Source organism: Onychostoma macrolepis, chromosome 20 (assembly GCF_012432095.1).
Source record: "Onychostoma macrolepis isolate SWU-2019 chromosome 20, ASM1243209v1, whole genome shotgun sequence".
Lineage (NCBI taxonomy): Eukaryota > Metazoa > Chordata > Actinopteri > Cypriniformes > Cyprinidae > Onychostoma > Onychostoma macrolepis.
Genome location: NC_081174.1, coordinates 29,987,543 through 30,000,410, shown reverse-complemented (window position 1 = coordinate 30,000,410; position 12,868 = coordinate 29,987,543). Strand labels below are relative to the sequence as shown.

At 37.5% G+C, this 12,868-nt stretch overlaps 2 protein-coding genes across 2 annotated transcripts; both read right to left on the bottom strand.

Moving 5' to 3' along the window:
• Positions 1-247: 247 nt before the first annotated feature.
• LOC131527555 (toll-like receptor 5) lies at positions 248-4,436 on the bottom strand. Its single transcript, XM_058756743.1, has one exon. The coding sequence runs from the start codon at positions 3,395-3,397 to the stop codon at positions 749-751; it is 2,649 nt and encodes an 882-aa protein (XP_058612726.1). The 5' UTR covers positions 3,398-4,436; the 3' UTR covers positions 248-748.
• A 152-nt stretch (positions 4,437-4,588) lies between these two features.
• Positions 4,589-6,511, bottom strand: thbd (thrombomodulin). The gene has a single exon (XM_058756745.1). It carries the CDS (start codon positions 6,328-6,330, stop codon positions 4,780-4,782), a length of 1,551 nt encoding a protein of 516 aa, XP_058612728.1. The 5' UTR covers positions 6,331-6,511; the 3' UTR covers positions 4,589-4,779.
• Between the last annotated feature and the right edge of the window lie 6,357 nt (positions 6,512-12,868).

Genomic DNA, 12,868 nt, shown 5'->3' with positions numbered 1-12,868 from the left:
GCTTTGGTCAGCTATGTTTGCACAAGGTGTCACTGAAAGATTGCTTACTGTACATAAATCACAATGTTAATATTACCTTTGCAGTGTTGTCTTTTTTTTTTCTTTTCCCAGTGTGCCTTATTAAAATGAAGGGATCATAACAGGAAATTATGCCAGATGGCATTGTGAGATCAACCATGATTATATTATGATCAGTTTCTCAATGAACACTGTGGAATTAGAGTTCTCTGACAAGGTAAGATTTCAATTTAATATTTACTTAATCAGGCATGTGATTGCTACTATTTCCAAACTTTTCAAAGTACACAGGTCAACAAATAAATGACAGAATTAATCAATTCTGAGGATTCTTTGCAAATTTCATTAACAATGTGCAAACCATTATTACCCAAAAGCATGAGGTCAGATTGCATCATAGTGTTTTCACTATTCCTTGTTTTTGCCCTTTTGCTTGTATTTAGAAATTAAGGTGAATATCGGAGTCTTTTTTTTCCCCAGTTAACATTTTTAGGTTGTGACATTTATTTACAGATTGCGTTTTCAGGCATTTACTTAAATTATTAGTAGGTTCACAAACAAATATTTTTATTTATAACATTTCATTATAAATTATATATTAATAAACAGAAATCATGAGAAAATTATACCTAGTCAAGATCTGCATTATGCATTATTTGATAATGATAACGAGCATCTTATATAATAATAATAAAAAACACAAAATATATCAACAACACATATACCACAATTACACAGCTGTGTTTGCATGAACATTTGTTGCGTCATCCTTTGTTTGTTCGGTTTGCTTAACCTTGGTGTCTTTTTTGATTTTTTGCAGAAGTTGGTCATAAAACCAATCTAAGTCCTGGCTGTCGTTGGGCCACAGAAGGTATCTTCTGTTCTCAATGTAGGATCTCACTTGCTTGTACTTCAGTAACCTGTACTGCGGTATGTTCCCTACAACCAGCACCAACAGAATGTCTTTAAGTTCCACTTGCATCATTTTTTGTGCCAGACTGAAGGTTTCTAAGCACCAACCATCCTTCAGGAAACGTTCAGACACCACACAAAGGGTTTTTTGACTGTTCTGGATAGCATTTCGCATGTTGGTAAGATGGTCCTCCCCGGGTATGAAGTCTCGCTCCTCAAAGCAGCAGCGGAGTGTATTCTGCTCTGAGAACTGAGAGTCGAGCCTCTTCAGCAGCGCTCTTTCTACCCACTTAATATCACTGGAACTGAAACAAAGATACACGTCGTACAAGAATCGATCAGGATTGGGCTCCTGTTGCTTTCCATCCACAAGTTTATCAATAAGTTTTTTGTAAAGCTTGAAGATGTAGCCCCGTCGACGGACATAAATGATGGCGCTGGCAGTGAGAGATATAATCAGTGCAGAACAGAAAATGAAAAGCACAAGCCTCAGTTTTTCAACGCTCCTCTCATCCTCTTCATCCTCACATTGTATGTTGGATCTCACAACCGAAACCTTGTACTGGTCCTCAGGACTGGCACATGTCACATCCTCAATGGAGTGAGAAAAGATTACATTGGTTTGATTAAGCCATGTTTGGAAATCCCTTAGCTTGCAATCGCAACGGAACTGGTTTTTTATCAGGCTGAGGTAGCTGAGGGTGCTGAAGAGATTTGGATCCACTGAATAAATAGAGTTGTATTCAAGATTAAGTATCTGAAGACTTTTAGGGAATATACCATTAGGAAGGTACTTCAAAGAGTTGAATGACAAATCCAAAAAGAACAAAGAAGTAAGGTCTTTGAAAATGTCTTTGGGAAGCGACTGCAGCCCGTTGGAAGCCAGAGAAAGCTCTTCTAACTGGTGAAGATTGTTAAACACATTGAAACACTGTCTTTCTGACCAGATCAGTTGCAATGTTGAAAGCTCGAGATTAAGGAGCTGTAGTTTGTCTGAAACCACTATTTGTCTCTGATTATGACACGTCGAAAACATGTTACCTCGAAGAAAGATGTTTTCTACTCGAGGAAATTCCCTTAGTATAGTGTACAAATCTGACAAGTCCTTTAATCTGTTGAATTCCAGGTCAAGGGTCGTGAGATTTTTAGCAATGTTGGGTAAACTAGACAAAGATGAAATTCTGTTCTCACCCAAGTAGAGTTTCTTCAGGTTTGCTAGGATTGCAAATTCATGAACCGATTCAAGAGCGTTTCCTGTTAGATTTAAGTTGAGTAAACTTGGGAGTCCCTGAAATGCTTGATCTCCAAGCATCCTTATATGGTTGTAAGACAAATCAAGCACCTCAAGTTTCTCTAGATTCTGAAATGTTTTAGAATCAATACTACCCAGGAAGTTGTTGGATAGGTTTAGCTTTTGTAGATTAGTCATACCCAAAAATGCATTGTTTTCAATAATGTTGATCTCATTTTGTGCCAACGTAATTTGCTCTAGATCTGAAAAATTACTAAATACTGAATCGGACAAACTAAAAATATGTGATTGGGACAAATCAAAAATCTTAACACCACTAACTTCAAGACCCTTGAATGTGAATTTGTCTGGATCTGGGAAATTGTTATGACTAAAAGAACTGCCCATGCTGTAACTCCTACTGAGAATGAGACCTTGGATTTTGGCACCAGTGATTGCATCAAAAAAACGCTTTGCCATGGGAACTTTAAAGCCATTTCCAGATAGGTCCAATACGGTTACAGACATGTTCTTAAATGGGTTTCCACACTTGTCCCATCCTAACCAGTACTCATTCATGTCTTGCAGTATCACGGAGGCAAGGGTCAGAAGTGTGAAATGTTTACCCTGAAAGCTGAGGAGGTCTTCTTCACAGATGCTCTTCACTTTGTTGTAAGAGAGATCCAGCACGTGGAATCTCCTCATATTTAAAAAGAACGATGCCGGCTGGATTCTGTGAATGTTGTTTTCACGTAAGACAAGCATTTCTAGAGACACCAGAGGTTTAAGGACATCACCGGACAAAACAGAACCATCTAAACTGCACTGAGTGAGAGTGAGAATCTCAAGGTTGGATAATCCATTAAAAGCCCCTGTTTCTATTTGCAGGAAGCGGTTGTAGTCTAGTTTAAGTAATATTAGTTTGGAGAGTCTTCTAAATGTGTTGTTTCTGATCGCAAGTCCTGGTGTTTGTTGCTCCACTTTAAGGACTTGTAGACCTTTGAGATGAGAAAAGGATGTTTCGTTGAGTTCAGCAATGCTGTTTAAACTCAGATCCACATAATTGACATGCGTGGGCAGCTCTGGCACATGACGAAGACCTCTATCTATGCAGAAGGCGGCATAGCCATTAACTGAACACAATGTGCACTTCACAACTTCAGTGTTGATGCACAGTCCAAAAAGGATCAGTATAAATATATATTCCATTCTGAGAGCTCTGTGGAAAAAACACATGCATTTTAGTATTAAAATGATTTCGTTTTTTGAGACGTTAATGTACTAAGTATATCTTAGTCATTGTTTGATTAACTAGTTCAAAGTTCACTGACTTAAAAGAAAAAGCATTTACCGCAACGAGATCGGATACATGCAGCAATCTGAAAGTTGTACTGCGAAGTCATGAATAATAACAGAGCAATAATTTAGCGTTTTACCTGGTTCGTTCACTAGGCTAATCCATGCAGCGTTTTGGCGTGAAATACTGAGAGAGTTTCAATAACGCAATATTAAGACTCCTACAGCGTCAAATAAACAACTCTCGCTTGAGTTCCTTACGGCGAGAATGACTTCTACCTCCGGTCTCTCTCTCTTCATCTCATTTGTGTTTCCCAACGTTTCTGAAATAGGAAATAACTTTCTGACTCAGTGATTCATTTTCCGGTAAGGAGTTCAAGACTGTAACTCTGGAAAACTACAACCATTTCAGTTTATTGAATAAAGTCGGAAGTTTAGTAGCAATATTTTATCAACAGTAGCAATATTTGAATTTTGTTATTTCGAACGCCGTCTTTGATCAGTTTCAGAATCTTTTAATCGTTTATTTATTTATTTACAAAGAAATAAACAGCGTAGAAATTGTATACAATTGTGCAATACAGGAATGATCAAGGATTAGTCAACTGATATACCAACTGCAAAGACCGGACAGCAACTCTTGCCACTCTTGAAGATAAAACACCAACATTTTTCTTTCACGTGAGCGACGTATGAGTATGAAGCAACTAACCTAACTGCACTTGAACTAGTTCCTTACTGCCCACTAGAGGGGGTCATTTACCAACATTACTCAGAAGACCAGCAGAAACTTCTGTAGGAAGGCAATAACATAAATAAAACTTTTAGAAATCGTGTTCATTATTGTTGCACTGTGCATGTCTATTTTCCAGTCTATCTTCAAATTTGGACACAGACTGTAGAAAGAGAGAGAGGACAAAACACACTGAAAAAATTTAAGGTAAGTGGTCGCAAACAATTTATTTTAGCTACATTTAATTAAAAAAAAAATGTTGAAAGTTAGTCAACTAAATTTGTTTATTTAAATAAATTTAAAATAAATTGATTGGAACCACTTACCTTAAAAGAATTGAGTAAATTCAATTAATTTTTTTTCAGTGATAGGTTACTGTAAATTACATTTGCTACACGTTATATTAAAATATAACATTTATTCTCTTCAAAAACAACAACAACATTCAACAATACTGACATTCATGACTTCAAACATGTGCAAGGTAAGTTTCAGTTTTTCTTACATCGTCTAAGCCTAATATATTTATGTTTACATATAAAATCAAATATATTTAGTATTTACATTTAAGTTCACATGGCGTCCGACTTTAAGTGTCTCTTTTTATATATCTGCTTGGGAATGTCTGTTGTGCACAGTGTTTTTCAATGATCACCTGTTGAAAATCGAAGATTTCATCGTGGCCTTTGTCCACATCGTAATGGTGCATTTTACTAAGCCGTTTCATTATGCAGTGAACGAGGCAGACCAGTAAAAGAATACAAACGACAATGCAAACCATTATTCCCAAAAGACTGCCAGCTGAGATGGACACTGGCTTGTCGGTTGGAGATCTACTCGTAGGAATAAAAATATCAAAAGGCGTTGAGCTGCCTGAACCCTCAAAGTCTTCCCTAATACATTTATTAGTGCTGTCTTGAAGCACGTATCCTTCATCGCAAGAACATTTATATCCTCCAGGTGTATTTTCACATGCATGGGCATGGTCACAGTAACCACTGTCGCATTCATCTATGTCAAGGCAAAATTGCCCTTCAAGTAGGAAACCATCGGGGCAGTTGCACTGGGCGTTGTTGTTGGGATCACAGTCAGCTGGGCACATGTTTTTCTCACAGTGCATTTGACATTTGAGCATGTCCTTCACCGACTGAATAAACCCCTCAAAGCATCGACAGTGATAGCTACCTTCAGTGTTGATGCATTCGTGCTCGCACGGTGCAGACTGGCATTCGTCCTCATCAACGCAAACGCCACCTTCAATGCGAAAACCGGGTTTGCATTTTTCGCAAGACTTGCCATCTGCACCTAATTGAAACCCCGAGAAACACGTGCACGCGAATGCATCGCCGACTCGCGTGCAATTGTGTTTACACTCAGCGCAAGGGTCATGGTTCTGTTTGTTGCAAGCGACTTCGTTGTTGTCGAGTTCGAACCCGGGTTGACAGATGCAGGTGTTGTTTTTCCCTTTCTGAATGCACTTATAATCGCATCCACCACCCAAAACTTCACAATTCCAAGGTGCTTTAAGCCACTTGCCTTCGACGCAAATGTGTCTCGTTCTCAGCGGCAGCAATGTCCCGTTGGTGTATTGAGGAATCTCTTTGAGTTGTTCGTTTGCCTTAAATCCAAAAGGAGTTTCGTACAAGACTGGTGCATCGACGCTAAGTGCCGCACAGTAATCGGAGTTATCGTATTCGCACAAATAACCCTCGGTTCTGTTATTGCAAGGTCTTTCGATCCATTTGGGAACTTTTTGTGATACCGAAACACATAGTGGAGAACAAACCGTCAAGTCGCTTTTCCAGTTGACGTATTGGGTTTTGTTGTCTCCAGTGACCCATCTGTATCCCTTTAACCCATCGTTTGAGTTTGAACACTGGTCGCCGGCGTTTTTCAGCCCAAGCCAAAAGTCTCCTGAAGTGCCGTTTAACAACCCACCGAGAACATTGGCCGCTTTTTCGGTGCGTACGGTCATCAGATGTCCTCCTTTCTCTTGACAGACGAGCTGGGCAGCGTCAAAACTCGCACTGTCTACGTGGACGACGAAGCATTTTCCATCCACACAATAGCTGTTATTGATGATTTCCCCGCGAACCCCAAGAACAACGAGCGCCATCGCCATTCCTATGATGTCTCTCATCTCTGCTGGCGCGTTATGTAACGGTCTTCACGAAGTTATGGAGAAGTGACCAGCGTGTTCATGAGTTTGAGGTGTGCCGTGCCGCATTTATAATGACATCCATGTCTCCAGAAATTAAAGGAAGTTCGTGTTATCTGGCAGAGATCCCGCGGCGCCACTAACTTTGCCTCCCTCTCTCCCCCTCTCTCTCTCTCTCTCTCTCCCCCTCTCTCCCTCTGTCTCTCCCTCTCTTCCTCTCTTTCTTTTCCTATTCCTGCTGGCGCACATGGGTTTGGACACACGATATTCATCTTGAGGATTTAATTTCCAAATTAGTTACCGCAAATAGATGTCACCTTTTCGCGTAACTATGTTTTGGTAAAGCTATACCCCTCCTAAAATAGATAGTAGATAGATAGATAGATCAAATACATTTTTCCCCATTACATTTTTTAAAGTAGGCTATTTAAAAAAAGGTGGTGAAACAGTTTTCACTCAAAATTGCTAAATTTCACAAATGATACAAAGAAACGGCAAGTAACACGTGGAATTAGGCTAAATGTGACATTTTTAAGTACTATTTTCTTATCAAATATACTACTCAAGTAATCTTCATTCATAAATTAGTTTTTACAGTGCATATTTTAATTTTTATTTGATATTTTGCATTTATTAGTTTTACTTTTTAATAATATTGTATACATTCTATATATATATATATATATATATATATATATATATATATATACATTTATATATACTGTTACATAATGTACATAATATATTATGTGAAGTACTTAAATTGTGTGTGAAATGTTATATAAATAACTTTGCCTAAATATACACATTCAAATGTCTGTTCTGATAATTTGCCATGAGAAGTTTTGTATTAAATTAGGCCCTATGCCGTTTGGATTTTTGGCCAATGTGTTTGGATGAGTCATGCTTAACTTAAATGGCACTTGCTTTAATTTTGATTTTATTAATTAATGCACTAATGCAAATTTTTATTTATGTATTTTATTTTTTGATGACTTAGCATCCAAATACTTTTTGGGGCCACTTAACCATTTCATTTAACTGTAATAATGCTAACAGTGTTTTTTCTTTCTTTCTTTTTGAAGTACAATTTGATTTACTTGCATGTTTTGTAATTTACGAGTCGTCATTACAGTTGTGTAATTTGGGGTTTGTATTGAGCGTGGATGTAACAGTATAAGGAAAACACCAGAATGATGAATTCAGCACACTTATCTATAGATTTAGACTCTTTTCACTTTTTTCCCAAGTGGGCAAAGGGTGGAAACTGCCACTTGTTCTCCAATATTACTGTTTCCATGACTTCAGTGAAACATGGGTGGATAGCGGTGCCCTCAACAAAAGGAATTTATTTAGATTTTGATAGTGCTGAAGGTGTGCGCATGATGTCTGAGTAATAGCCTCTGGACTGGCGTTAGTCAAAGAAAAAAGTGCAGCCCACCCTGACCCACACTGAACTAGACTTTCTCCTCATTTCCTTTCATAGTCTGTCACACCTCAAACAAGCTGTACTTTCATCATGTACGATGTTTTCGTAGATGTCAGTCTACATTTTCCCCTCCAGAGCAATCCATGAAAGGAAATCGTAAGAAGACTGAGATTGTTTTATTAGTGACAAAGAATGAAAACACAACGTAAATCAGGCAGAAAATGGGCGTTGTGGCAAAACAAAGAGGCCTCTGGAGTCTGATTATTAAATTCCATGCAATAACTCTGATTTTGATTTAAAAAATACATTTCTGTATTTTGTGTGACTGTTATCCATTTGATTTCCCAATTTAGTGATTTTCACGAGATGCTCCTGTTCTTATTTTGGTGACCACCTCATGGCAGGAAATCGGAGAGAAATGCCAGAGATTGTCATTCAGTCAGTCACCCCTTTTCCATTTTTAATCGGTGAGTTATGCGAATTTAAGCACCACTCACATCACCAAAATGTAATCATCTCATCTAATTTAGAAATGGTTCCCAAACGTGCATTAGTAAGTAATATTAATCCTCAAGTAGGGCGCAGTCGAATCCTTCCTGCTCAGGTATTGTCATAGCATGCTTTATTTTCAGTCATATCCTCAGGAAGAATGAAAGGATGTTCTTCTTTATACTTATAAATTTAAACCTTTTGTACCTAGAAAGCAGCAGTCGAAGGGCTCCAGGAATGTATTATACAACATCCGGATGAAACGATATATGAAAATGATTTGATAATGTTAATTTTAGCTCCACAGGTTATTTGATGTGCCAGGAAAGGATAGATTTTAATTATCACAAAAATGATCACTTTAATTATCAAAAGTGTTGTAGGCTTGTGTCTTGTGGTCACACTATCAAGACAGGATAAAAACTGTGAGGAAAAAAAAATATATATATGCATGCATATAAACCTTATACTGATTACATTTTAAATATTTAAAAAAAGAAAGTAAAACCATCTAATATAATCATAATTGAAGATTTGTATTTTTTTTTTTTTTTTTTAAAGAATGGAGGAAAAATGAAAGAAAATGTGCACTGTAAAACCTGATAAGTTAAGAATACTCAAAACATTTGAGGAAACGAACTCAATTTTATAAAGTTAGTATAGCATAACATTTTTATGACTAGTGGGGTGGTGCTGAGAGCCATGGGAGCCAAGCCAAGCCTCGTTTCCATGATCCCACCCCATTCATCACAATGATAATTATGTACAACTTTCTTCCATAAACAGCACATTCATTCAGATCTTAATAGTTAAGTGCTAGTTAGCAACAACACACTGGCAGTTGCTAATGTTGTTATCTAAAAGACTCACAACACTTGCATGTAAATAGTCAAACAACATGCAGTATATATAGTCTTTAAGTTTAAGTTTCCTCAACCTAACCACAGGCTCTACTCTTCACCACAACGGTAACACTACAAAACCAACATAACAGAAACCTATGTAAAACTTATGTCTCTCTATGTTAATCTTGTGCAAAAATGCACAAAATAACACTTCATTTCTACATTTATTTTCCTTGTTGTTTGATGCGAAGCATGCTGGGAACTAGAAAACGCAATCATTTTAAGTTCACCTTACTGCAACTACATTTTGAGTTTACAGAACTTATTTAAATAAAGTCCAATGAACTTTCTTTATTATTTGAGTGAAATTAACTCATTTCATTTAATTAATTTCACTGTTCGGTTTTACAGTGTGCTTAATTGTCATCAAAATGCTACTGTAAAAATTTTTTTTTTACATTTTTTTAATTTTGGCTTAAATTTGACCTGGACATGTTTGGGACATTCACTTAACTCCAGTCTCTCTTCAGTGACTGTTCAGTTTCTGTAAGAGTTTACAACAGCAATCCCTTAACAAAAAAGCATCTACTAAATCACAAGTCACCAAACACCCAGCTTCACCAGTTAACTTAACACTGTGTTCTTTTTAAACAAACAGCCAATGTGCACATCCTTGTACATTTATTTATTTTTAATGTGAAATATGAAAAAAAAAAAAAAATTAACACCAATTTGGTGATTGAAACTCATTAACATTTTCATGGATTCATTTAACAGATGCTTTTATCCAAAGCAAGGACTGCTTTTGACTACTCTCGAGACACCCTGCAGATAAAGCAGTAAAACACATCCTGCCTTGCCTTTCCTTTCCTCATCTTGTTTTTGGAACCCGTTGACGTCTGACATGGGTTTTATTGCTTTGCCTTTCAAAGACGAAAATCTGACGCTCTGTTTCAAAACCTAGAGCGCTGCCTACGTAAGCAACAATCGCTCCCGATGCAAATGCTGTTCTGAAAGGTAGGCAACTCTTAAAATACCTCTTTTTAATGAATTTGCATGCAAGGTAGCTCCAAATGCACCGAAAATTCAGTGCAACAAAAAATAGGTTGATTATAAATCACCCAGTGTTGATATGCATTGATTAAAACATTTATTTACTCCAATTAATTTAGTGTTATGCATATTAGGATATCCCAGTATTCCTCTCACATCACCTCTGTTGAAATCAAATGCAGACCAAGTTTTATTTCTTTTATTTTTCATGGGTCTTTGACTGTACAATATTTGTGAAGAGATGGATGCTTGAAATGTTACTTTTTATTAAAACCTGTTTCTGTTTATATTTTTAGGTTACTTTTATTTACTTTGCAAGGTTTTAAAGGAAGGCATTTGTGCTCAAAACTGGTACAAGAAATTACTCTGATCCTTGTTATTGTTAGTGCCCTCATTGGTGGACAGTAGAGGAGATGAAAAGTGAGTAAATTAATTGCACAAGTGTGAAAATTCAATGTGACCAAGGTTTGAGAATCTAGATGAGGTGAAAAGTCACAGTAATATGTTGAAGCAGGTTTCGATGTGTTGGATGGACTGTTTGGCTCAACTATTTCTGTGTCTTTTTGTTCTGCTGTATTAGGCCTGTGAGGTAAAACTATGCGGTAAAAACAAGCATCCTACACAATGAAGACAGTTAGAGCTGCGTAATTCACTCTAAATGCCAAACTTAAGCAGGTTGTTGCTCACTCGGACGTGTAACACATTCTTCTGTGCTAATGTTTCTTGCATTAAATGATGGATCGGAGGGATTTTAATTCTTAAGTTGAAATCTCAGTGTAACTGACAGCATAAGATAACACAAAATGAATCTCTCTAAGCTGATTTATTGCTATCATTTGTTTTACGCTGTAGTTTCTTAGCGGTGGTGATGTTTTTGTGATCATCTCTTGATAATGTGCCAGTTTCAAGCTCAGTGTTTGGTAACTTAATATGCCGTCACTTTTTCTTACAGTCTGTATCTTGCAGTGATTGCTAAATTTAATTTATAAGGTGATATAATCCTGCAGAAGGGAGTGAGAAGATGGTCAGAAACATTTCTATAGTTTTACATTTTCTGACGAAAGTGTTTTTTCTTACAGTGCAGTATGCTGTCACTCAAAAGGTACAAAAGTTGTCACTCGGATGGCACCTTTTTTAAAAGTTACTAAAAATGTAATATTTAGGTTCTATATGTATTTTTATGGTACTAATATGCACTCTTCAGGGGTAAATAAGGTACAAAAGTGTACTGTCCCAGTGACAGCTTTATACCTTTTTTCTGAAAGTAGGTATTTTGAGTTGACACTCTTAAAAAAAAAAAAAAAAAAAAAAAGGTTTTTATTTATTGGCATCAATGGTTCCACGAAGGACCTTTAACATCCATGGAATCTTTCCATTCCACAAAAGGTTCTTTAGATGATTAAAATGTTCTTCACGCTAAGAAAAATTATCTCTAAAAGGTTCTTTGGAGAAACAAAAATGGTTCTTCTATGGCATTACTGTGAAAACCCATTTTTGGAACCTTTATTTTTAAAAGTTTTCTGGTTTCTAGACACCTCTTCTCATCCAGACTCGTGATTTGAGGAATCATTCACAAACACTGCAGGATGATGCACATTGCACTTACTTAAAACACTTAGTGTTAGACGTTTGTTTAGATCACTAATACTAACAGTGAGCAATACGATTGCTTTAGTAAAAGCATGTACGACTGGTGCTCTAACGCTCTTCTTCTATTAAATATGACTGTAACGGACCACATTATTTTACCGTTCCCTTCACAGTAAACAGCGAGGCCATGACTGGGATAAAGGGAAAACTGCATGAGCCAGGGAGGTTTTGGAGGACATCCAGCCTGCTGAAATGACTGCACTGGAGCTCTGCAAAACATCCCGGCCTGAGCCGTTCACCTTATTCACATGGACCAGATGGCAGTAATTTAGCATGTGACATTTTGAAATGTGATATACTTTTGCATGAGTGTTTTACATTGGTATTAGATGCCTTCGAGAATAATATTTTGCTGAAAAATGCTCACCCTCAGGCCAGCCAAGATGAGTTTGTTTCTTCATGGGAACAGATTTGGAGAAATGCAGCATTGCAAAACTGTCTCAGCAATGGATGCTCTCCAGTGAATGGGTGCCGTCAGAATGAGAGTCCAAACAGCTGATAAAAACATCACAATAATCCACACCACTTCAGTCCATCAGTTAACATCTGCCATACCGAGGAAACGTCTCAGCTGTCGTTTAGTCGTCGGGACAGGAAACTGTACAATAGCCTGCACTTTAGCAGTAATAGGACGAACTTCACCCTGACCAACCCGCTTGCCTAAATACGTCACGGTAGCCCTTCCGAACTCGCATTTCGCAAGATTTAGTGTCAACGAAAAGGCTTGCAGACGGTCAAACACCATGTGAAGGGTTTTTAAATGTTCATTCCATTCAGAAGAGTACACTACAATGTCGTCTAAATACGCGTCACAATTAGGAATGCCTGCCAGCACCCTATTCATCAGACGCTGAAACGTAGCTGGAGCGTTTTGTAATCCGAACGCCATGACGGTGTACTGTAGCAGGTTGTCAGGTGTAACAAAAGCGGAGATTTCAGCTGCACGAGAAGTCAAGGGCACCTGCCAGTATCCCTTGAGTAAATCTAATTTCGAGACAAAGTAGCTGACCCCCCACCCGGTCAACACAATCCTCCATACGAGGCAGAGCGAAGG

Excerpts from the sequence above, each read along its gene's own strand:
- thbd (XM_058756745.1), bottom strand. The coding sequence starts at position 6,330 with ATGAGAGACATCATAGGAATGGCGATGGCGCTCGTTGTTCTTGGGGTT.
- LOC131527555 (XM_058756743.1), bottom strand. The coding sequence starts at position 3,397 with ATGTGTTTTTTCCACAGAGCTCTCAGAATGGAATATATATTTATACTG.